Source organism: Lepidochelys kempii, chromosome 4 (genome assembly GCF_965140265.1).
Source record: "Lepidochelys kempii isolate rLepKem1 chromosome 4, rLepKem1.hap2, whole genome shotgun sequence".
Taxonomy (NCBI): domain Eukaryota; kingdom Metazoa; phylum Chordata; order Testudines; family Cheloniidae; genus Lepidochelys; species Lepidochelys kempii.
Genome location: NC_133259.1, coordinates 38,349,767 through 38,373,706, shown reverse-complemented (window position 1 = coordinate 38,373,706; position 23,940 = coordinate 38,349,767). Strand labels below are relative to the sequence as shown.

The 23,940-nt window shown below is 41.4% G+C and overlaps 1 protein-coding gene and 1 long non-coding RNA gene across 4 annotated transcripts in view; one reads left to right on the top strand and one right to left on the bottom strand.

Annotated features, from left to right (window-relative positions):
• Positions 1–11,669: 11,669 nt before the first annotated feature.
• Positions 11,670–18,117, top strand: LOC140910335 (uncharacterized). The gene is made up of 2 exons (XR_012158539.1): positions 11,670–12,120; positions 15,407–18,117. It is a non-coding gene; the product is annotated as an uncharacterized lncRNA (long non-coding RNA).
• USP53 (ubiquitin specific peptidase 53) overlaps positions 17,542–23,940 on the bottom strand; it is a 63,628-nt gene continuing 57,229 nt past the window's right edge. For all 3 annotated transcript variants that reach the window (XM_073340994.1, XM_073340996.1, XM_073340995.1), the window contains 2 exons: positions 22,223–22,322; positions 17,542–21,235 (listed from right to left, as the gene is read on the bottom strand). In XM_073340994.1, coding sequence (XP_073197095.1) covers positions 20,239–21,235; positions 22,223–22,322 — 1,097 coding nt within the window. In that variant the 3' untranslated portion in view covers positions 17,542–20,238. The remainder of the gene's footprint in view (positions 21,236–22,222; positions 22,323–23,940) is intronic.

Genomic DNA, 23,940 nt, shown 5'->3' with positions numbered 1-23,940 from the left:
ATTTCTTTCTTAATCTTCCTGGACTTTCTTCCTTCTGGGCATTTAAAAATTTTTCTTTAGGTGAATTTTTTGGCAGTTTCTGTAACTTCACCGACCAGAGCTATTATTTTCCACAGAGTCTAAGAGCTCCATCTACTGGTTAGATGCTATCATGAAACACTTTTAAAAACAGTAATAGCCTGATTCACCAACTAATATTCCAGTTGAATGTGCCATAAAGAACGGGGCACCCAATCCTACATTAAGGATTAACTAAATTTGTTTTCAAAAAATTACATATATCATTTATTTTAATATACTTATGTATATCAATTTATTTTATCATACAAATATATATATATATATATATATATATATATATATATATATATATGTAGCAGGGCAGCCTGCCTCTTTAAGGGCCTGTGGAACCAGTGAACAGCAAGCGTTGGCCTAAGGAGAGCCTGTGACATTGCACCGCATAAGGCTTTATGGAAATATACTTATGAATGTATATATGACATAACTGAAATATGTTTTATGCTACATATGCCACGTAATATATCTCTGTAAAGGTTATGATCTATTGAATCTATTCATCCTATTTGTATGCATGTATCATTTTTGTATTCGAAGTTATGAATATTGACTGTGTACTTGCTTGATTTTTAAGTAGCCTTAGTAAAGCATTTGGACAGCTTCTTGAGAAAGGAAGGTGCAAATTAAGTGCCCAATCAAGAAACACTTAACAAACAGGTTTCAGAGTAACAGCCGTGTTAGTCTGTATTCGCAAAAAGAAAAGGAGTACTTGTGGCACCTTAGAGACTAACCAATTTATTAGAGCATAAGCTTTCGTGAGCTACAGCTCACTTCATCAGATGCATATCGTGGAAACTGCAGCAGACTTTATATATACACAGAGAATATGAAACAATACCTCCTCCCACCCCACTGTCCTGCTGGTAATAGCTTATCTAAAGTGATCATCAGGTGGGCCATTTCCAGCACAAATCCAGGTTTTCTCACCCTCCACCCCCCCACACAAATTCACTCTCCTGCTGGTGATAGCCCATCCAACTAACCAATTTATTAGAGCATAAGCTTTCGTGAGCTACAGCTCACTTCATCAGATGCATATCATGGAAACTGCAGCAGACTTTAACTAACCAATTTATTAGAGCATAAGCTTTCGTGAGCTACAGCTCACTTCATCAGATCACTTCATGGGCTATCACCAGCAGGAGAGTGAATTTGTGTGGGGGGGTGGAGAGTGAGAAAACCTGGATTTGTGCTGGAAATGGCCCACCTGATGATCACTTTAGATAAGCTATTACCAGCAGGACAGTGGGGTGGGAGGAGGTATTGGTTCATATTCTCTGTGTATATATAAAGTCTGCTGCAGTTTCCACGATATGCATCTGATGAAGTGAGCTGTAGCTCACGAAAGCTTATGCTCTAATAAATTGGTTAGTCTCTAAGGTGCCACAAGTACTCCTTTTCTTTTTACTTAACAAACAATGGCTCTTGGAAGGCTCCAATCCACATAAGAAGTCTTCCCAGAGACATTCAAGATAGCATGTGGGCAATGGCTGCTGCCTGTAAAAACTGAGTCATGCATGAACATGTGACTTGCCCATGTGATTCCAAAACTCTATTTAAACCCCTGGGAGACCACTCTATTTTGTCTTCAGCTGGCTCAAGAGATAGCCTCTCCACCCCAGAGGATACCTGAAAGAAACTGGAACAAAGGACTGTAACCACAGGGGGTGTGAATGATTCCTGGACCCAGACTAGAAGGAGATTAGTCTGTATAAGGAAGCTTACTGGAACTCTTCTGAGGGTAAGGTTTTATCTGTATTCGGTTTTCTTACCGTATTAGGCATAGACTTGAGTGTTCTATTTTATTTTGCTTGGTAATTCACTTTGTTCTGTTACTATTTGGAACCATTAAATCCTACTTACTTTATTTAATAAAATCACTTTTTACTTATTATTTAACCCAGAGTATGTATTAATACTGGGAGGGGGAACAGCTGTGCATATCTCTCTATTAGTGTTATAAGGGTGAACAATTTGAGTTTACCCTGTATAAGCTTTATACAGGGTAAACTGGATTTATTTGGGGTTTTGACCCCACTGGGAGTTGGGCATCTGAGTGTTAGAGAGGGGAACACTTCTTACGCTGCTTTCAGTTTAGCTTGCAGTTTGTGGGACGTGCTTCAGACCTGGGTCTGTGTTTGTGGCCAGCAAGCATGTCTGGCACAGCCAGGCAGGGCTCTGGAGTCCCAAGCTAGCAGAGGCAGAAGTAGTCTTGGCACATCAGTTGGCAGCCCCATGGGGGTTTCCGTGATCCAACCCATCACAAAGCCCCAGCAGATAGGTGTTGGAAATCAGCTGATCCAGCTAAGCAGCAGCTAGTGATTGGCTCTGATTCCCAGCTGGAAGATATAAATGAGATCCCAGCTCTCCAACAGAGAGTGAGAATTTTTCTAAGCAGTAACAGAGGGTTAGTCTGCTCTGAGGCTAAAGAAGAACTGTAAAACTTAAGCAACTAGGGAGTGAAGGACCAGGTCAGGACTATCACTTTTGTTACTTTTTCATATTTCTTACATTTGTGTGGCAGAGGAATAAAAGAGTCTCTGTAGAAGGCTAACACAGAGTTGGGCTTGGCTGACTGTTTTGTCCCCAAGCTGGTGGACAGACCCATCAGACAATAACATATTTCTGGAGCTAGCATACATTATGAAGATGGCAATGTTAACTTAAATGGGACTAATCACATGAATAAAGATGTGTAAGGCTGGATACTGAATGTAAGTAGAAGTAAATAACTTTCACCCCTGGTTCAAATCCAACTACAAGACCAAAACTGAATGTGATGGAATTTTGTATGCTCATTGGGGAAAGATAATGGCCTTTAAAGAAAAATGAGAGAATGGGTAAAGAATTGACCTTGCAATGAGCTTCAGGTGAGTAGATTGACCCCTGTGCCTGTATGAACCCTATTAACTTCAACGGGGCTCCATGCAGGTATGGGGGCCTACCTACCAATTTCAGGATTGGAATCCTAATAACAAAAAACATGTTGCGGAACTGAACCTGTGATGCATGGCATGCTGTCAATATTACTACTATACTATAAAGGACAAAACCGATGAGGCAGCTTCCAAATTTTCAAGGATTCAAACGAAATGTTTTTTGAGCCCATGAACACACGCTTCATTGACTAAGAGAAATATTGAGTCTCATGATATGCCTTTTCCTTTCCCCTTGAATTAAGCATGCTGCCTCTGCAACCCTAGATCTTTCTGGCTAAGGAAGTGGGAGAAAAGCAATAGAACTCCAACCCACATAGTCTACTGATCTAGAAACCCAAGGGAGGTGAGGTAATATCTTTTATTGGACCAACTGCTGTCTGTGAAAGAGACTAACTTCTGAGCTACACAGAGCTCTCCTACTGATCTTCGGCATCTGTACCACACCCAGCACTGTAACATAAGTATCTGACACATGGCTACCACTAGGCTACAGGATCTGTTTTGACTTGTTTGTTTGGAATGTGTTTCTACAAGTGTTGTCATGTGAAGGTGTGATTGCTAGGGACACTACTTTATTGCTACTGAATACCAGAGAAAGGAGACTGTGTATCAGTGGATTTATACATGAAATCCTCAGGTAAGTGACACAAAATATGAGGTATTATCATAAATACTCACTGGAGACTATGTAACACCTCTAGTAAAGCATGTCCATTGGACTGCTCATCAGCTATATGTTTGTGGTGTCAAATAAAAACCGCACATCCTTCAGCTTCAAAAACCCAAATCTCTAGCAGTCTCTAAATCAGACTCCCCATTAGCACAGAAAGGTGTTTATGCCCTTTGTAAGCCATGGACAACCTGATCACACACTTAAGCCAATACATGAAATAATAATTTCAAAAGAATAAGTAACATCAGCTGTTGTGCTAAGAAACTTTGTTTCGTTCTGGAGTGCTATGCAGAATAAAGCAGAGTGCCATAATTTCAAAACCCATTCAGAAAATGATTTACCTCAGGAAAGGTGTTATCCACAACTAGACTATGTATGTAGATCTACAGATTAATTTTTAGTTACTCATGTTGATACTGCAGTTTAAGAACACATTTTACTTAATTAATTCCACATACTTAACTGGAATTTTATTAAGGCCATGTCTACACTTACAAGCTTACAGTGGGATATCTGTATGAGAGCTCATGTAGCCGTGTTATGCTGATAGCAGAGAGCTCTCCCGTTGACATAATAAAACCAGCTCAATAAGTGACATAGTGCTGTGCACATGAGCACTTATGCCAGCAAAAGTTGTCACTCGCGTGTTTTAAGGACTAATTAAGTGGCTTTAGGTAGTAAGATAGCTGGAAACTGTACAAGCCACCACCTAATGTGACAAGTCACAGGGAAAGGCCTGAAGAGAAGCCAGCCCTGTGGGCTCCAAAGTTCCCTGCTTGCAGACACAGGGGCTAGGGTTTTGTTTTGGCAAGCTGTGTGTGTGTGTTAAAGGAGAAAGCCAGTGGACAGGGAGAGAAGCAGTTGTGAGCACAGCTCTGAGAAAGAACAGAGACAGAGCTCCATGGGGCACAGAAATGACTGGAGGGGCAGACTTGCAAACTGAGTGAGGAAACTGCTGCTTGTTGTTGTGGTGTTTTCTAGTGTGTTCAGGGAAACGGACTTTTGTGTACATTCCTTGTAAATAGATGGATTTGCACTTAAGAAATACCTGACTGAAATTAAACAGAAATTAAAAGGTACAGTGACTAGAGTGAAATCCTGCCAGCTGCATGGACACTTTTCAAAGACACCATAATAGAGACCCAACTTAAATGTATACCCCAAATTAAAAAAACACAGTAAAAGAACTAAAAAAGAGCCACCGTGGCTTAATAACCATGTAAAAGAAGCAGTGAAAGAGATAAAAAGGTATCCTTTAAAAAGTGGAAGTCAAATCCTAGTGAGGTAAATAGAAAGGAGCATAAACACTACATTAAGTGTCAAAATGTAATAAGAAAAGCCAAAAAGGAGTTTGAAGAACAGCTAGCCAAAAACTCAAAGGGTAATAACAAAATGTTTTTTAAGTATATCAGAAGCAGGAAGCATGCTAAACAAACAGTGGGGCCCTGGACGATCAAGATACAAAAAGAAAAGGAGGACTTGTGGCACCTTAGACTAACAAATTTATTTGAGCATAAGCTGTCATGAGCTACAGCTCACTTCATCAGATGCATGCAGTAGTAAATACAGTGGGGAGATTTTATATACACAGAGAACATGAAACACTGTTACCATACAGACTGTAAAAAGAGTGATCAGGTAAGGTGAGCTATTACCAGCGGGGGTGCGGGTCGGGGAGAACCTTTTGTAGTGACAATCAAGGTGGGCCATTTCCAGCAGTTGACAAGAACATCTGAGGAACAGTGAGGGGGGCAACAAACATGGAGAAATTGTTTTACTTTGTGTAATGACCCATCCATTCCCAGTCTTTATTCAAGCTTAAGTTAATTCAAGCTTAACCATTAAGCTTGTTAATTAAGTTTGCAAATTAATTCCAATTCACAGTCTCTCGATGGAGTCTGTTTTTGAAGTTTTTTTGTTGAAGAATTGCCACTTTTAGGTCTGTAATCGAGTGACCAAAGAGATTGAAGTGTTCTCCAACTGGTTTTTGAATGTTATAATTCTTAACTTCTGATTTGTGTCCATTTATTCTTTTACGTAGAGACTGTGTCCATTTTGGCCAATGTACATGCAAGAGGGGCATTTCTGGCACATGATGACATATATCACATTGGTAGATGTGCAGGTGAACGAGCCTCTGATAGCGTGGCTGATGCGATTAGGCCCTATGATGGTGTCCGCTGAATAGATATGTGATCACAGTTGGCAACGGGCTTTGTTGCAAGGATAGGTTCCTGGGTTAGTGGTTTTGTGTGGTATGTAGTTGCTGGTGAGTATTAGCTTCAGGTTGGGGGGCTGTCTGTAAGCAAGGACTGGCCTGTCTCCCAAGATCTGTGAGAGTGATGGGTCGTCCTTCAGGATAGGTTGTAGATCCTTGATGATGCGTTGGAGAGGAGGCTTTAGTTGGGAGCTGAAGGTGATGGCTAGTGGCGTTCTGTTATTTTCTTTGTTGGGCCTGTCCTGTAGTAGGTAACTTCTGGGTACTCTTCTGGCTCTATCAATCTGTTTCTTCACTTCAGCAGGTGAGTATTGTAGTTGTAAGACTGCTTGATAGAGATCTTGTAGGTGTTTGTCTCTGTCTGAGGGGTTGGAGCAAATGTGGTTGTATCGTAGAGCTTGGCTGTAGACAACGGATCGTGTGGTGTGGTCTGGATGAAAGCTGGAGGCATGTAGGTAGGCATAGCGGTCAGTAGGTTTCCGGTACAGGGTGGTATTTGTGACCATTGCTTATTAGCACAGTAGTGTCCAGGAAGTGGATCTCTTGTGTGGACTGGTCCAGGCTGAGGTTGATGGTGGGATGGAAATTGAAATCATGGTAGAGTTCCTTGAGGGCTTCTTTTCCATGGGTCCAGATGATGAAGATGTCATCAATGTAGCGCAAGTAGAGTAAGGGCATTAGGGGACGAGAGCTGGGAAGCGTTGTTCTAAGTCATCCATAAAAATGTTGGCATACTGTGCGGCCATGCGGGTACCCATAGCAGTGCCGCTGATTTGAAGATATACATTGTCCCCAAATGTGAAATAGTTATGGATGAGGACAAAGTCACAAAGGTCAACCACCAGGTTTGCCGTGACATTATCGGGGATACTGTTCCTGACGGCTTGTAGTCCATCTTTTTGAGGAATGTTGGTGTAGAGGGCTTCTACATCCATAGTGGCTAGGATGGTGTTTTCAGGAAGATCACCGATGGATTGTAGCTTCCTCAGGAAGTCAGTGGTGTCTCGAAGATAGCTGGGAGTGCTGGTAGCCTAGGGTCTGAGGAGGGAGTCTACATAACCAGACAATCCTGCTGTCAGGGTGCCAATGCCTGAGATGATGGGGCATCCAAGATTTCCAGGTTTATGGATCTTGAGTAGCAGATAGAACCCCGACCAGGGGTATTCTAGGGGTGGGTCTGTACAGATTTGTTCTTATGCTTTTTCAGGGAGTTTCTTGAGCAGATGGTGTAGTTTTCTTTTGGTAACCCTCAGTGGGATCAGAGGGTAATGGCTTGTAGAAAGTGGTGTTAGAGAGCTGCCTAGCAGCCTCTTGTTCATATTCCGACCTATTCATGATGACGACAGCACTTCCTTTGTCAGCCTTTTTCATTATGATGTCAGAGTTGCCCCATAACCAACAAACATGTGGACAAGGGGGATCCAGTGGACATAGTGTACTTCAATTTCCAGAAAGCCTTTGACAAGGTCCCTCACCAAAGGTTCTTACATAAATTAAGTTGTCATGGGATAAGAAGGAAGATCCTTTTATGGATTGAGAACTGGTTAAAAGACAGGGACCAAAGCGTAGGAATAAATTGTAAATTTTCAAAATGCAGAGGGGTAAGTAGTGGTGTTCCCCAAGAGTCAGTCCTAGCACCAATCATTTATGAATAAGTTAAATAGGATCTGGAGAAAGGGGTAAACAGTGAAGGGGCAAAGTTTGCAGATGATACTAAACTGCTCAAGATAGTTAAGACCAAAGCAGACTGTGAAGAACTTCAGAAAGATCTCACAAAACTAAGTGATTGGGCAACAAAATGGCAACTGAAATTTCATGTGGATAAATGTAAAGTAATGCACATTGGAAAAAATAACCCAAACTATACATACAATATGATGGGGGGCTAATTTAGCTAAAACTAATCAGGAGAGAGATCTTGGAGTCATCGTGGATAGGTCTCTGAAGACGTCCACACAGTGTACAGCGGCAGTCAAAAAAGCAAACGGGATGTTAGGAATAATTAAAAAAGGCATAGAGAATAAGATGGCGAATATCTTATTGCCCTCATATAAACCCATGGTATGCCCACATCTTGAATAATGCGTACAGATGTGGTCTCCTCATCTCAAAAAAGATATACTGGGATTAGAAAAGGTTCAGAGAAGGGCAACTAAAATGATTAGGGGTTTGAAACGGGTCCCATATGAGGAGAGATTAAAGGCTAGGACTTTTCAGCTTGGAAAAGAGGAGACTAAGGGGGGATATGATAGAGGTATATAAAATCATGAGTGGTGTGGAGAAAGTGAATAAGGAAAAGTTATTTACTTGTTCCCATAATATAAGAACTAGGGGCCACCAAATTAAATTAAGGGGCAGCAGGTTTAAAACAAATAAAAGGAAGTTCTTCTTCACTACGTGCACAATCAACCTGTGGAACTCCTTGCCTGAGGAGGTTGTGAAGGCTAGGACTATAACAGGATTTAACCTCCATGAATTTATCTAGTTTTTGTTTAAGTCCATTAATGGCTATTAGCCAGGATGGGTAAGGAATGGTGTGCCTAGCCTCTGTTTGTCAGAGGGTGGAGATGGATGGCAGGAGAGAGATCACTTGATCATTACCTGTTAGGTTCACTCCCTCTGGGGCACCTGGCATTGGCCATGGTCTGTAGACAGGATACTGGGCTGGATGGACCTTTGGCCTGACCCAGTATGGCTGTTCTTATGTTCTTACTGATGTAGCCAATTTCTCCTCCCAGTGGAATCAACCATTAAGGCTCCAATATTGACTAACTGCTTGCCCCAAAAAAGCAACACCACCTATAAGCCTCTGCCAAAACTGATTTAACCTGCCTTCCAGGTCCATTGCTGAGAGTTCTCTCTGCTGAGGGTTCCAGTATTACTATTCAGAAATTTATTGGCACATTTCTCTGAAAGGCTTTCAGCACAATTTGGGGAAGGTCACTTTGAGCCTTCTGTCTCTGGTAAATCTGAGTTGCCTTAACTCTTTAGAGTTAGAACAATACTAATTCCTAATCCGGTGGCAGGTTGCTAAACAGCATGATGCCATTTCTGCCATCTCTTGCTCCTTTCTTTGAAGATCAGGCACCATTTTTCTTTGTCACTTTTTGGTTAGAAGTCTTCTGATGCCTGACATTTTGAATATATTCTCTTTTTCATTCTAGTAGAAAGTATTTCTTTATCTCAGAATTCCTCTCTTGCATTGGCTGCATAGGCTCTCCTCTCTGGGTTTATTGTGCTTCATCTCTGCCTCTTTACAACCTCTAATCTGTGGTCACTGAGTCTATATCTAGTGAGAGTGTACCTCAGGCTTGGATATTTCACTCCAAGTGGTGGGGTAGTTTGCTAGGTGACAACCAGGGTTTATGTCTAGTTTTAAACTGAACCCGACTTCATTCCCATATAGTAGAATAGGTTGGATTACAGCCATCAAATAGTTTGAGTAGTAGTCTTATTGGAGAGGTGTAGATATCTAATGGTTTCTTTATGGTGTTGAAGACCCACAGAGTTTCAGCCACATGAGGACAATTGGAAACCATCTCAGATTCCATGAACCTCTGTTGATACAAACATGTGTATGATAGTTGAAATATTATGCAAGTTTGTTTCTCTAGAGTTCCATTTATGCTAGAGGAAAACTGTTAGCCACAACTGTTTATAATATGGCTCTTCCCAGAAAGGTGCTTGTACAGTTTCCTGGGCTAGACTAGAACAAAACTAAATCATGTTTAAAAACATTTTGGGCTAACCGTTTCCATTTAGTGTAAATGGGAACTAAGCACGGGCCGGGAATCCTTGTTCTTAAAGCCACCTTTGGAAGGCTGGGATGGATGGAACAAAAGAAGGAATGTTTCACTGATGTTACATATTTTAGGCAGTAATTTATTTTAAAAATAATGATAGAAACATAATGTGTTTATCAGATAACAGCTGTGATCCATCTAGTCAACTCGCCTGTGTGGCAGTGGCCAGAGGGACATGCAAAATCAACCGTAACGGGCAACTGTGAAATCACATGCTCCTATAGGAGAACTTGCTAGTGGATGCATTATGCCCTGTGGGTTTCTGTTTGGGTGGACGTTTTCGGAAGCTCGTGTAGGAGTTTGACTTACCCTGTCTATAGCAAAAAGAAAAGGAGTACTTGTGGCACATTAGAGACTAACAAATTTATTTGAGCATAAGCTTTTGTGAGCTACAGCTCGCTTCATCAGATGCATTCAGTGGAAAATACAGTGGGGAGATTTATATACATAGAGAACATGAAACAATGGGTGTTACCATACACACTGTAACGAGAGTGATGATCACTTCCGGTGAGCTATTACCAGCAGGAGAGCCGGGGGGGCAGGGAGGGACCTTTTGTCGTGATAATCAAGGAGGGCCATTTCCAGCAGTTGACAAGAACGTGTGAGGAACAGTGGTGGTGGGGGAGCAATAAACATGGAGAAATAGTTTCACTTTGTGTAATGACCCATCCACTCCCAGTCTTTATTCAAGCCTAAGTTAATTGTATCTAGTTTGCAAATTAATTCCAATTCAGCAGTCTCTTGTTGGAGTCTGTTTTTGAAGTTTTTTTTGTTGAAGAATTGCCACTTTTAGGTCTGTAGTCGAGTGACCAAAGAGATTGAAGTGGTCTCTGACTGGTTTTTGAATGTTACAATTCTTGACGTCCGATTTGTGTCCATTTATTCTTTTATGTAGAGACTGTCTACTTTGCCACAAGGGGCCACAACAGTGGTTCCCTTAACCCACCCAGCAATATTGTTAATCTATCCAACTATACTCTTACGACAGATTCTTCTGCTGGGCTATCTCGGAGCCTCTCCTTCTGCCCCTCCACCCCCACGAACATGATACAGTTCTGTGGTGACCTAGAATCCTATTTTCGATGTCTCCACCTCAAGGAATATTTCCAACACACCTCTGAACAACATACTAACCCACAGAGACCTTCCTACCAAGACTACAAAAAGAAGGATTCTGGATAGACTCCTCCTGAAGGTTGAAACAACAGACTGGACTTCTACATAGAGTGCTTCCGCCGCCATGCATGGGCTAAAATAGTGGAAAAGCAGCATCACTTGCCCCATAAGTGGCAATTCTTCAACAAAAAAACTTCAAAAACAGACTCCACCAAGAGACTGCTGAATTGGAATTAATTTGCAAACTGGATACAATTAATTTAGGCTTGAATAAAGACTGGGAGTGGATGGGTCATTACACAAAGTGAAACTATTTCTCCATGTTTATTTCTCCCCCCAGTTCCTCAGACATTCTTGTCAGCTGCTGGAAATGGCCCACCTTGATTATCCCTACAACAGTTCCCCCTCCACCCACTCCTGCTGGTAATAGCTCACCTCACCTGACCAGTCTCCTTACAGTGTGTATGGTAACACCCATTCTTTCATGTTCTCTATGGATACAAAGTCAGGTTTTAACTGAGAGCTCATTCTTAATCTTTCCCTGTTTATGCTGAAATAAATGTGTTTGTTAGTCTCCAAGGTGCCCTAAGCAAACTCCTTTTCTTTCTAGGTCTATAAATCCCCACTGTATTTTTCACTGAATGCATCCCATGAAGTGAGCTGTAGCTCAGGAAAGCTCATGCTCAAATAAATGGGTTAGTCTCTAAGGTGCCCCAAGTCCTCCTTTTCTTTTTGCGAATACAGACTAACAGGGCGGCTACTCTGAGACCTGCCCCTAGCGTTCTTTCTTTGTGTACTTCGCCCCTACAGCGGGGCGCGGCAGGGCGCGCGAGGGGGAGCTCTGACGCACGGGCTGCCTGCAGCGCCCCTCCCCCGGCCACGGCCACGGCGCTGGCAGTTCCGGCCGCGAGCGCAGCCGGCTGGGCAGATAGGTTGCGTAAGTCACATGCGGAGGCAGCTCGCCCCCGGCCCAGCTGTAGCGCTGTCACGTGACCAGCCCCGCAGGCGGCCGCCGGCTGCTTTCATTGGTGCAAAGAGCCGCCGCCCCTGCCCCGGAGCGAACAGGTGCGCATGAGCGGTGGGGCCACGCCCACCGCCCCGCTCTGGGAGGCGGAGCTACTGCGGACGGGGAGCGATGGAGGCCGCGGAGCCGGAGCGGACCGCGGCGAATGGCGACTGCAGCCGCCCCCTGTCGCTCTCCGGACAGTCCTACTGGCTCGACGTGTGGCTCTTCGTCCTCTTCGACCTGGCGCTGCTCGTCGTCGTCTATCTGCTGCCCTGAGCCCGCGGGTGAGCGAGACCCGGCCCTGCTCTTCCCCCGGCCCTGCTTCCTCACCGGCCCCGGCCCCCCCGTCGGTGTCTTGCGGTAGCCCCGCCCCCCCCGGCTCTCCGCTGCACCCCCGCCTCCTGCGCAGCCCTGCTCTTCTGGGCAGCCCCGGGTGGTTATTGTTCAGGGGGCTTCATTTACGTGTGGGAAGCAGGGCCCGGCCCGGGTGTTGCCCCGCGCTCTTGGCCGTCGCGTGTAAGTTGGGCGAGGGGACCGTAGACTGCTTTGCCCAGGTTAGAGAACGTGCTGGCTGCTCGTTCTTGGAGCAGCCCAGGTGTGGCCATGCTTTGGAGCAGGGACTTAAACGTTAGCACGGGGCAGCCTGGTGTCTGGATCTGCCTTTTGCTGTTCCTGTAAAAATTCACCCGCCTTGTAAACTTCTGAAACGCTGCAGTTTGTACGCGCTCAGCAGGGGCTTGTTAGCAGCTTAGGACGGGGAAGGTTCTGAGCATGCCACACCCTGGTGCCGAACAGGAGTTTCCTTGCACTTGTAGTTTTGGGCTGCCTCGCGCTGTTGTGGGTCTGGGTCCAGACACCAGAACCGAGAGCTGGGAGACTGCCTCTTTGTGGGGCTCTCAGTGCCCTCCCGCTGTGCCCAGATAGCTGGGTGCTACCTGATTTGGGAACATGCGCCAGAATTGCGGGGGTAGGAGCCAGTGGGGGACGGATTAGGGAACATAGGCTAGGATTTGGTGGGAGTGTCAAATTGAGTGGCTGGACACGGTAACCAGTATGAGAGGCGTGAGCAGTGGTGACTGGGCCTAAGTGAAGAGAATGGGACTAAGAACCAGGGTGGGGAACAGGTGGGACTAGGGTTGAGAGGTTGGAGGGGAACAGGGCAGGAAGGGGTCAAGCTTGGGTATGAGGGGGAAGGAAGGAAAAGTCTGTGCTTACTAGATCACACTCCCCTCCAAAATCTGCAGTGGAGTCACCCTTCTTCTGCTGTCAGCGTCTATGCAAGTGGTAAAGTCTGTTGCTTTTAGAAGTAGAGGATGACAGTCTGTCAGTTACTCTGTTAGCTCAAGTGACAGAGGTCTGTGCTGTGAATCTAAATGTCCCAACCCTGTTGATGACCCATTTGAGTGTCAGTGTGAAGCCACATGATGGAAACTAATTTTTGTTTGCTTTTTTAAATAAAATCTTGGAAATGACACACTCTATATTAAGAGTATTATTGAGGATGTAAAGTCAAGCTAGTTAGGAAATGCCAGAATGCCCACCCAGTTGTAAGGAGTGCCAAAGAAAAGCCCATGAGGAGGGTTTGATTAAGGTGCAGGAAATAAGGCATAGGGCTGCACACTGAACAATGGGAATGTAATATTAAATAGTTGCTCATTAAGTGAGCACTGTCCATCCTGTGCACTGAATGAGCCAGGAATTCAGTGGGAAGAAATACGATTCATAGGCACAAGGGTTCTGAATTAAAGTTGTCTTAATTCTGGCATTTCCTAACTAGACTGCTTGACTTTTCAACCTTTATGTTCTTCTAACATAGATTTTTGGTTGTGTATGTACATATACCCACGATCATCCATCCCTTCTTTCCAAATAAAACACCTTGCAGTTTCCACCAATTACTCATGAGATTTCCAGACTTGACTGTGTATATCTGTGACAGGATGCTTAGCTAAACTACAAAGCATCTTTATATCTGTGGCTTTGTCAATAAAGGGTAAGTGCAGAAGTTAACTATCAGTAATGGCACTATAATGAATATCACTAACAGTAAAGCTGTCCGTTGCCAATATACTTTTCCTGAGTGGTTGTGTCTTGCTTGAATATTTCTATTTTAGGTTTAGGAATCATGTAGAAATGCATAAGCCCAAGATATCCAAAATGAGTACAGAGCTTCTGATCATGGTTTGCATCTTGCATTAGAAGGTATAAGTTCAGATCAGAAATGTCAGTTCTGTCTCCATTTCTGTGGGTGGGAAATGACGACAAATAAGCCTTATTTAACAGTGTTGCTGACTAAAAGAACGTCCTGTCACATCTTGCATCTCTGTGAATGATAATTGCAGTATTTTATACACCTTGGAGGGCTTTTTCAAATGGCATCCAAATGTGCAAGCATAGAAAAACATTACTCCCTTTGCAAAAGGAATGCTGGCACACACAGGGCCAAAGTTCGTGCCTGTGATCTCATTGGTATATTCCTGGCTCTGTGCTACCTTCCCTTCCCTTCCCCACCCTTTTTCTAGAATGTGGTAGGACAGAATGAGATGTGGGTGAAGTGTGCTGTGGTTTGCAGCCTGCTTGGGGTAATGCTCCTTCAGGAACTGTTAGAAGTAGTACAAGTTGGAGCAGTCCTGAATCTATTCTAACTTGTTCCAAGGGCCTAATCTGCTCCTGTAGCCTTAAGGTACAAGGAAGCACAATGGTTTAAAAGCAGTCTTCCCTTTCTCGAAGAGAATTGTTGTGTTGAGCAGAGTGCTGGCACATGTAAGACTGGAGGTGACTAAGCTCAGTTGGGTGTCTTAAAGTGGAAATCTGCAACTAGAGCTCTGATTAGATAAAGTATGGTGAATAAGCCAAAGTTCTGACAAACAATCTTTCTACCAAAAATAGATCTAAAAGCTTTTGAATTTAAAGAAAGTTCTGTCCATGCAGTTTTCCCATTTACTTTTTTCTCCCTATTCTAGTTCTGTTTCTGTTGTGCTTCATTTGTGACAGAAATTAACTCTGAAACTTGAACTTCCAAGCAGAGATTAGGAGGAAAAATCTATAACAAACATGTCAAACAGCCACAGTGCTATCACTGGTAACACAGCAAATTTCAGATGTTTAAATTTCAAATAGTGATACTATTGACAGATCCTGCTCTGGTTGGTAACAGATATTAGTATTAAATATAAAGTCTTAAGTAGATAAACTTTTTGATAAGTTTATAGCTCAAACAGCACTGTCCTGGTATAAAGGTAATTAAAGTCTGATGTTCCCTTTAGTATATTGAAGAAAACAGCACCTAATGTATGGGTATAGATGCTTCCTACATTGAGGGAAGGGGTTTTTCCCTCTGTGTAGTTAATCCACCTCTCCAAGAGGCCATAGTTCTAACCCTATCTACACAACAGATTAGGTTGACCTACTGATCAATGGTGCTCAGGGATGCAAAATTTTTCATAGCCTTGAGTGATGAAGTGAGGTTGATCTATTTTTTTAAGTGTAGACGTATGCTTATTTCCTTCCTTCCCCTCCTACTGACCTTATACCACTGAAAATGTAACCTGCCTTTTCTGTTCCTTATAGTGGCAGCTCCTGTTCAAGATGATGATCCTTATTTATGAAAACATTCTTTGGAAGAAGAAGATGATGCATGCAACAGGACAATGAGAAATGACTCTCAAAACTGTTGAGCCATTGAGTGCTAGTGATACACATTGATCCATTCATGGATGTACGGATTTGAGGGGGTCCAGTTCATCTATAGCCTGTTTGCCCTTGAAGTAATGTAAATTGTTCAAGTTAAATTACTTGAAAAGTTTGAGGATATTCTAGTTTCCATGGCAGTAAGATGGATTGCTCATGTCTTTTACATAATGTTTAGTGTTTGAATAAAGATCAATTGAAAAAATGGAACTTCAGACTGGCTGAATAGCCCCATCTGTAGGAGAGATGGATTGAAATAGAATTGTGTAGGAAGATGTTGCCTGGTTTCTCCTGGGTTAGTTTATTAGTTATAGGTTTCAGGTTTTATAGGTTATGCCTAAATTTGTTTAGTCTCTAAGGTGCTACAAGTACTCCTTGTTTGTTTAATTGGGTATGACCTCCTTTTCTGGCCTGGCAAGATCAATTCCCTCTTTGCAGCACTTCCATGCAGCTCTATCCCTCTAAGGCTTTTTATAGGAGCTCTGTCCAGAGACAGGTAATGGCCATAATAGTAAGGTTTTATTGGTGTCTTAAATTACCCAACATGACTCTGGTTACTGTGCTGGTTGATTATAACCACTATCCTTTCCTAGAGGAATAACCTGTAGTGCTGTAAGTACACAGGGTCCTGTTCCTTTCTAAAGGGGTCTTCCTCTGTGCTAACCACTAAATCTCCTCTGGAAGATCATGCAGGTTTTGACATCAGAATCCCATTGTAATTAAGTAAGGAGTGTAAAAAGGCAAGCCTGGCTGCTTAAAGCTTTCCTACATTTAAAGGGCTGCCCTGGTAAAGATGTCACCTACACCACTGGGGGGGCTTTTCCTGTTGGCATAGGTACTCCACCTTCTTGAGAGGCTATGTTTATGGCAGAAGGTGGACCATTGATAAAAATCTTAGAAGAATGGAGGTTGCCTGGTACGTGGCGAGATCCTGAATGCAACTAGCAGAAGATAAACTTCATTTTTTTTTGCACCTCCAGCAAAACAGATGGTTCAAACATGAGAGATCTGGTCAACTTCAGTATTTATGCTCTGCAATGTTAAGCAAGCTGTCAAATATAAAGGGAAGGGTAAACCTTTAAAATCCTTCCTGGCCAGAGGAAAAACCCTTTCACCTATAAAGGGTTAAGAAGTTAGGGTAACCTCACTGGCACCTGACCAAAATGACCAATGAGGAGACAAGATACTTTCAAAAGCTGGGGGGAGGGAGAAACAAAGGGTCTTGGTCTGTCTGGATGATGATTTTGCTGGGGACAGAACAGGAATGGAGTCTTAGAACTCAGTAAGTAATCTAGCTAGATATGCATTAGATTATGATTTCTTTAAATGGCTGAGGAAATAAGCTGTGCTGAAAGGAATAAATATTCCTGTCTTTGTCTTTTTGTAACTTGAGGGATTCTCTATATTTTGAATACCCTGTAAGGTATTTACCATCCTGATTTTATGGAGGTGATTCTTTTTACTATTAAAATTCTTCTTTTCAGAAACTGAATGCTTTTTCATTGTTAAGAGCCAATGGTTTGGGTCTGTGGTCACCTATACAAATTGGTGAGGATTTTTACCAAACCTTCCTCAGGAAGTGGGGTGCAAGGGTTGGGAGGATTTTGGGGGGAAAGACATTTCCAAACAACTCTCTCAGTAACCGGTTAAATGTTTGGTGGTAGTAGCGAAAGTCCAAGGGCAAAGAGTAAAATAGTTTGTACCTTGGAAGTTTTAACCTAAGCTGGTAAAAGTAAGCTTAGGTCCCGCCGCGCCCCCCCCCCCCCCCCCCCCCGGTCCAGGTCTGTACCCTAGAGTTCAGAGTGGGGAAGGAACCTTGACACAAGCCTTCTTTTTTTAAAACACTGTTCGTGGCTAATATGTTTCAGTGAAGATGTATCATCACTGATCAAATTAGATAGGTGTTCCAGCATTTTGTTTCACCACTTTTAAATCACCTGTTTAAAATAATACAGAGACTAGAGGTAGCAGCCACCATAGTAGTTAGATTTTTATCTAATAGTCTGAACAAGCAGAAAAATGTAACTTGGCATGAAAATAAAATTCTAAAGACTGAAAAATATTAGTTACAATACCTGTTAAATGCATTAACACATTACAAAATGTCTGTTCTTATACAAATCTATAACCAGGACACTTATAAAAAAATAAATAGGCACTCTAGCTAAATCAATGTCAGATCACACAGTTAACAAATATTAAATAAACATAGGACCTGTAGAGTAAATATAAAAACTGAAGGTGTCAATAAAATAGTGCACATAAAACTTATCTGGTAAACAGGTCATATACAAAAGATTTTGCCTGGGAAGACTGCTTCAAGGAAAGACTAATTCATCTAAATGACTTCAATGAAGATTGTTGCATTTCAGAAGAACTTAAGAAGCTATTCTTGAATATGCTCACTAGCTTTCCAGAAACCAAATTCACTTGTGTTAGGAATTCACTTTGTTCCTTTGTATATAAGTATGAATGTTTGCTATGCACATTTAAGAATATTAAGTTTGCTCTTATATAGTATTCAGTGTTGTTCTGTTCATATGTTAAATTACTGCAATTTCAAATAAAAGATTTCTGGAAAAGCTTGACAAGTTCTAATACTATGTATTTAAAAGATGACATTTTAATTAAGTAGCTGTGTACATTAAGTAATGCCTATCTGATATGGGTTAAAAATGTCAGCTATTTTGAACAAAAACAACAATGGTGGGAATCTTCCATGCTTTCACACATCCAAGTGTTCTTAAATCAAGTTCTTTCTCCCCACCCAGTCTTATCCAGAATGTAAGGATTTACAGTAAGTTCAATTTCATTTGCATTCATATCTATACATGTTGAAAATATTTGCTTTATATATAACAATATCAATTCCAGAATTCATTGTTTCAAATGCTACTGGGTGATTGAAAAGTGTAAAGAGGCTGGCTTGAGATATTTAGTCTTCAGCATATCATGGTAGCATATTAAAAATGACAAATCTTATATTGAGTTCATGGTAGGATATTGGCAAAGTAAGCACAGCTTCTGTTTTATATTTTGGATAACTTAAAATACACATGATTGTCACCATTTGGCTGAAGCACTAATTCACATAATGTACAAAAACATTTAAACCTGTCTGACCATAGAACAAGTATAACATACATATGTAGCATTAAGCTCAGAACTAAAAGGCATTTTACACTTATTTTTAAAATTGGGTGGTACTGATTAGTTATGCAAGCCATGAGCTTCAACTACTCATTTTACACAGTCCTGATTTGATAGTATTCATTACAAGTTACATTAGTTATTTCAGTGGCTAACAAATGGTACAAAGCATGAATGGATTACCGTGAAGCTGAATTATGAGCCTCCCTAAAGGGTGCAGATTCAATTAAAAGCTTATCCAAAGGGGATGTAGATTTGTTTAGCCATTCATTGAAAATACAATCTAGAAGTGTTTTGGAGTGGGAGACTGCTAGCTGGGGACAAAAAGTTCTGTAACAGTAAGTCTGACTGACTGATCCCATAAATTTGCTCAGGTTTATGTGAACCATAGTGATGTATTTTCAATAGGGAACGGGAAAAAGACAGACAGGTAGGTACACAGTAGGGATGAGTTTGCATACAGCTGCTAAATCAATCTGACCTGAAGACTAAGGTCTTGAATGTAAATGTACTGCTTCTTAAATTAATCTGGTGTAGGTACATGTGACAACTTCATATCCTAAAATATATTTGTTTCTACAGCACATTGCAGACTATATTAATTTGTAGCTTACATAGCTAAATTAAATTTCAGTAATAAGTTAAGGTATCACAGCTTTGCTTGTGGAACACTGAGTAGAATTTAAATTAAAGGAGCAAACAGTTGGGTAAAAAAGTGTACAAATATGGAACTAGAGTTTTAGGATAATTAAAAAATTCTAATTCCCTTGTAAATTCCTTTCTTCTGTCCATGTAGACTAGACCAATTTGTAAAATCACTCATTAAGGCAGCATTCTGAGTACTAAAAATCCAATTCTCTGGGTAAACTTGCATTAAAAAAGACACTTAAGGATAAAGGAAATTAAGTTAGACTTTCACAGAAGTCAGATGAAGAAATAGGGAACATTGTTACTCATTAGGAAAAATGGTTCCATAAAGCAGATGTTCTGTATGTACCATGCTATGTATGGTACTGTACTTATTAGCATATCACTAGCTAGTTTAAAGGATTACAGGTTAATTTACACCTTCTCAGTCTGTGGCACTAAGCCACAAGTGTATTAAGTTCTTCAGTAAAATGAACAATTTTAAGTTAATCTTGTATGTGACTGATCTACCTTGGTATTAATTAAAAGCACACACTTTTAAGGGGACCATTTGTAAGAGACTTACAAACTTATTCAGCATCATTACATGGAGGTAAACATAGTTAAGGCAAGAAAGAAAAAGACAAATCCATGAACATAGGGCCAAAACTTTAGCACCTTTTCCCCTGCTCACCCAGATTTGCAGAATCATTGAAACAGTCATCTCTCTTAAAAGCATGGCTGACAGGACACCTAAGTATGCAGTGTTGTAGTTGTGTCCATCCTAGGATATTAGAGACACAAAGTGGGTGAGGTAATATCTTTTATTGGACCAACTCCTGTTGGTAAGAGACAAGCTTTTGAGCTCTGGATACCTGTCACCAAACATTGAGAAGTCCATGCAAAATGCATAAGGAGGACATAGATTTGACAATTTACCTGTTGCAGTGTATGCCTTCTATGCTAGGTTTGTATCTCTGTTCAGATGTGGGATGACTGGAATCAAGAGTACCATGGTATACAATGCCCAGATCTAGTCCAGTTGGTGGTAGATGCTTATCTTTGTGGAAGCCACCACTGTTGGCAAAATACAGCTTGGGTCTCTGATGGTATTTCATCCTGTATGTATCTGTCATGCAACTATCTACTGAAAAATAGGTTGTTAGACATACACTATCATTTGCATCAGGAGAGCTAGCTCTTGGTCCTGTGTGCTGAGATCCTTTATTAAAAATACTGCCAGATACAATCTGACAGTCATTAACTGATGAGCTAGGTGCGGAATCCAGTTTGTGAATGGTGTGCTCATTCCCTTGAAATGTTTCTTTAAATCTTTCTTCATTTGTAAATGCACCTTCTGATGCAGTTTTTGAAGCAATAGCTGTTTGCCTTCCAAAATTTGAAGGGTTACTCTGTAACACTTCTGGCAATTTTAAATCAGCTGTGGATTCATTTTTTGATCCCAGCAAAACATTCAGAGTATATTTCTTTGGAGGTAAAGGAGGTGGAAGATTTTGGTAAATTACTTCTGGACTCTGAAGATTATTAGTCCTACCAAACGACTGAACAGCACATTCACCAGATAAAGACAGCTCTGTGTGGGACTGTTCTAACAGATTCTGTTGTACTAACGATGCGAGCTCTGACTTTGATCCAAGAGTTCTTGTATGAGGAGACTGCAGCTGAGATGAGAGAAATTCATTGTTTTTCATTCTCTTTCCACACACAACTAAGAGTTCAGTGTTACAAGGGTGGGCTGAGCTCTCAGCACTGTAAACTGGCATACTGATTGTCTCAAGTTTACCTGGATTAAGCCACTCTGAAGAGCTCTGTTCATTTAACTTGCCGATCTTGGTTTCTCTATTAACGTGGTCCTTAAAATTTGGCTGTAGAGTCGATGAAGGGAATATTTTCCTGTGTGGCATCTCTACTCTAAAATATAAATGTGCACAGGTATTTTGGAACCAGTCACAAGAGATTTCTTCACAAACATTTACACATGCAGTTTTTTTTTTTTAAAGCATACCCCACACCCATAAATCCTAAGTACTGTGAATGTATCTTTTTTATAATGGTGTTCTTGGAGACATTTAAATATCCTTTACCCTGATCTGACTGGAGGATTCAGAGACTTATTTAACAAATATTCATTTAGCTCCAAGGTATATCAAATCATTGCAGATTTTCTTTCATAAGAAATTTGAAGGATTAACAAAGTTCTGCAAAAGATTCATAGATTCACCTCCAATAAGGAAAGAGGAATCTTGCTAAAGCACGGAATGGAGTCAGGTCTGGATTCTTTTCCTGATCCTACCACACTGACTTTTGGACAAGTCAGGTATGTCAAAAATTTGAAAAAATGTCCACCACTTTTGGTTGCCCAATTTTACACTCCAGGTCCTGATTTTCAGAGAGGCTAGGCACCTGCAGCTCCCACTGACTTCAGTTGGAGCTGTGAGTACACATCACTTCAGAAAGGCAGATCTAGGTGGTAGGTAACTGGCTACCCCATTTTTAACTACAGTTTTCAGAAGACAGTTTGACCAATCATTATTTGTTGTATGAATGTACAAAAGACATCACTTTAAACTCCTGATCTAGTTAAGATGATTAAATATCAGATAAAGGGCCAGACTGTTAGATGCCTAAATCCCTTTAAAAATCTGGCCTAAAATTTGGTTCTCTGTTGGCTGATCCTTATAAACATCAGTCAGGTTTCCTTGCGTTTTCAAAAGGCAAATTTGTCAGCCAAGTCATTTTTGACACACTAGGTACAATATTAAAATAATGTCTGAAGACTAGGTTTGAAATGCATTTGGATACATTATAGGTTCTCTTTCAGTCAACAAATGGAGCTCCACATGGACACTGTATTTCAGAGAGAAAAGTTTCACAGTAAGAAACACAAAAGTTAATTACCTCTTCAGTGGAGGACTGTGCATCTGCAATTGAGATTCTGAAGGAAAGTTAGTGTGTGGTCTGTAATTAGCTTCCATAGTCATTTGATTTTTCCTCAAGTCTGGAAAAAAATAGCCCAGTTTTACTTTACAATAAGTAAAATGCTTCCTCTTTCTTAAGGGTTCATTACAAGTTACTTACACTAACAAAACAAACCTCCACTAAACAGGATACTGTTCATTATTTTCAACATTACAATGAAAAGAATATGGATCAACAAAACCACTTCCAGTAAAAAACCTTCTACACTGTTTTTCACAAGTTCGATTTGTTACACTTCAAAAAGGGGCTTTTTAATAAGAAAGACCTAATAAAATATCTACATACTGAAGAGCTTAATTACTAAAAATATACCTCTGATTTCTCTGTTAATATCACATGCTTAAACACCTAGCAAGTGATGGACACAGTTCATTTCTAAGATTTCTAAATGCTGTGGGTCCATGGAGGCACAAGGTTAAAGGTTAACTTCAACTCCCAGAAAAGTATATAGAACAGGTATTTAATCGTGCAGTATCTGTGTTCAAGATATATTTACTATATATGCTACTGGTATCCATGTCCCCCATGTGCATAAGGTCAGATTCTTTTCACCAGCAATGTCCACTGGGACCATGCCTGTGCCCTAGATGTTCTCATGTCCCCACCATCCAAGTGCATAAAGGGGCAGAACAGGCCCAATTACCCTTAGTTACTTCACCAATATAGAATCACAGAAAGGTGGACACCATAGCAGCAGAGAAAGAAGAGTCATTGAATCCACATGGACAACACATTTTGAAGAATCACAATTACTTTAAGTAACCATTCTTCTGAGCAATTGTTTACATGGATTCCACTCTGGGTAACTAACCAGCAGTTGCCTGTTTGCTTGGAGGTAGATACTAGAGTTCCTACTTAAACAATGACTGCAGGACAGCCCTACCAAAATGGGCATCCCATCTGGAAGTCTCTACACCAAGGTGCAGTGTCTTCTAAAGGGTAGGCCAAACTCCCCACACCTGCACCACAGATTGCAGGAAGAGGGACATTCTTCAAAAAGACAACAGAGGATGCATGATTTCCAGTAGAATGAGCTCTAATGTAGCAAGGTGAATTTAACTTGGTTAACTCGTAACATGTTCTTATATAGCTGGAGACCCACTTACATAACCTCTGTGATGGTATACATTGCCCCTTAACTATCAGCAAAGGCCATGACTAGATTGAGCATGTTCTTGAATGATTTTGCCTTGTTGATGTAGGAAGACAGTTATCCTTACTACACTAATTGCGTGTGAAGTTTAGCTTCTCCCAGGGTTGAATGAGGTTTGAGACAGAAAACTAGGAAGCAAATCGATTGGGTCATATGGAACTCAGACCACCTTGAAACTTCAGTGATGCCTAAGAGAGACCTTGTATTTATGAAACCCTGTATAAGGGGAACCTGACATGAAAGCATAAGTTTCCCCTACCCTTCTAGTTAATGTACCAGCCACTAAAAAAGCAACTGAAAAATAGCAACCTATTCCCTGTACCAAAGGTTAGGGTGCGAAAAATCAATCCTGCTAATACCGTATTGACGCCTTTAAGGAATCTTGGCACAGTAGTGAGAGAAAATGTAGTATGGCCCTGCATAGGAGGGTAATGCCCAGATATTGCTCCTAAATGGACCCGGACCCTGACCCTTATGGACCTGA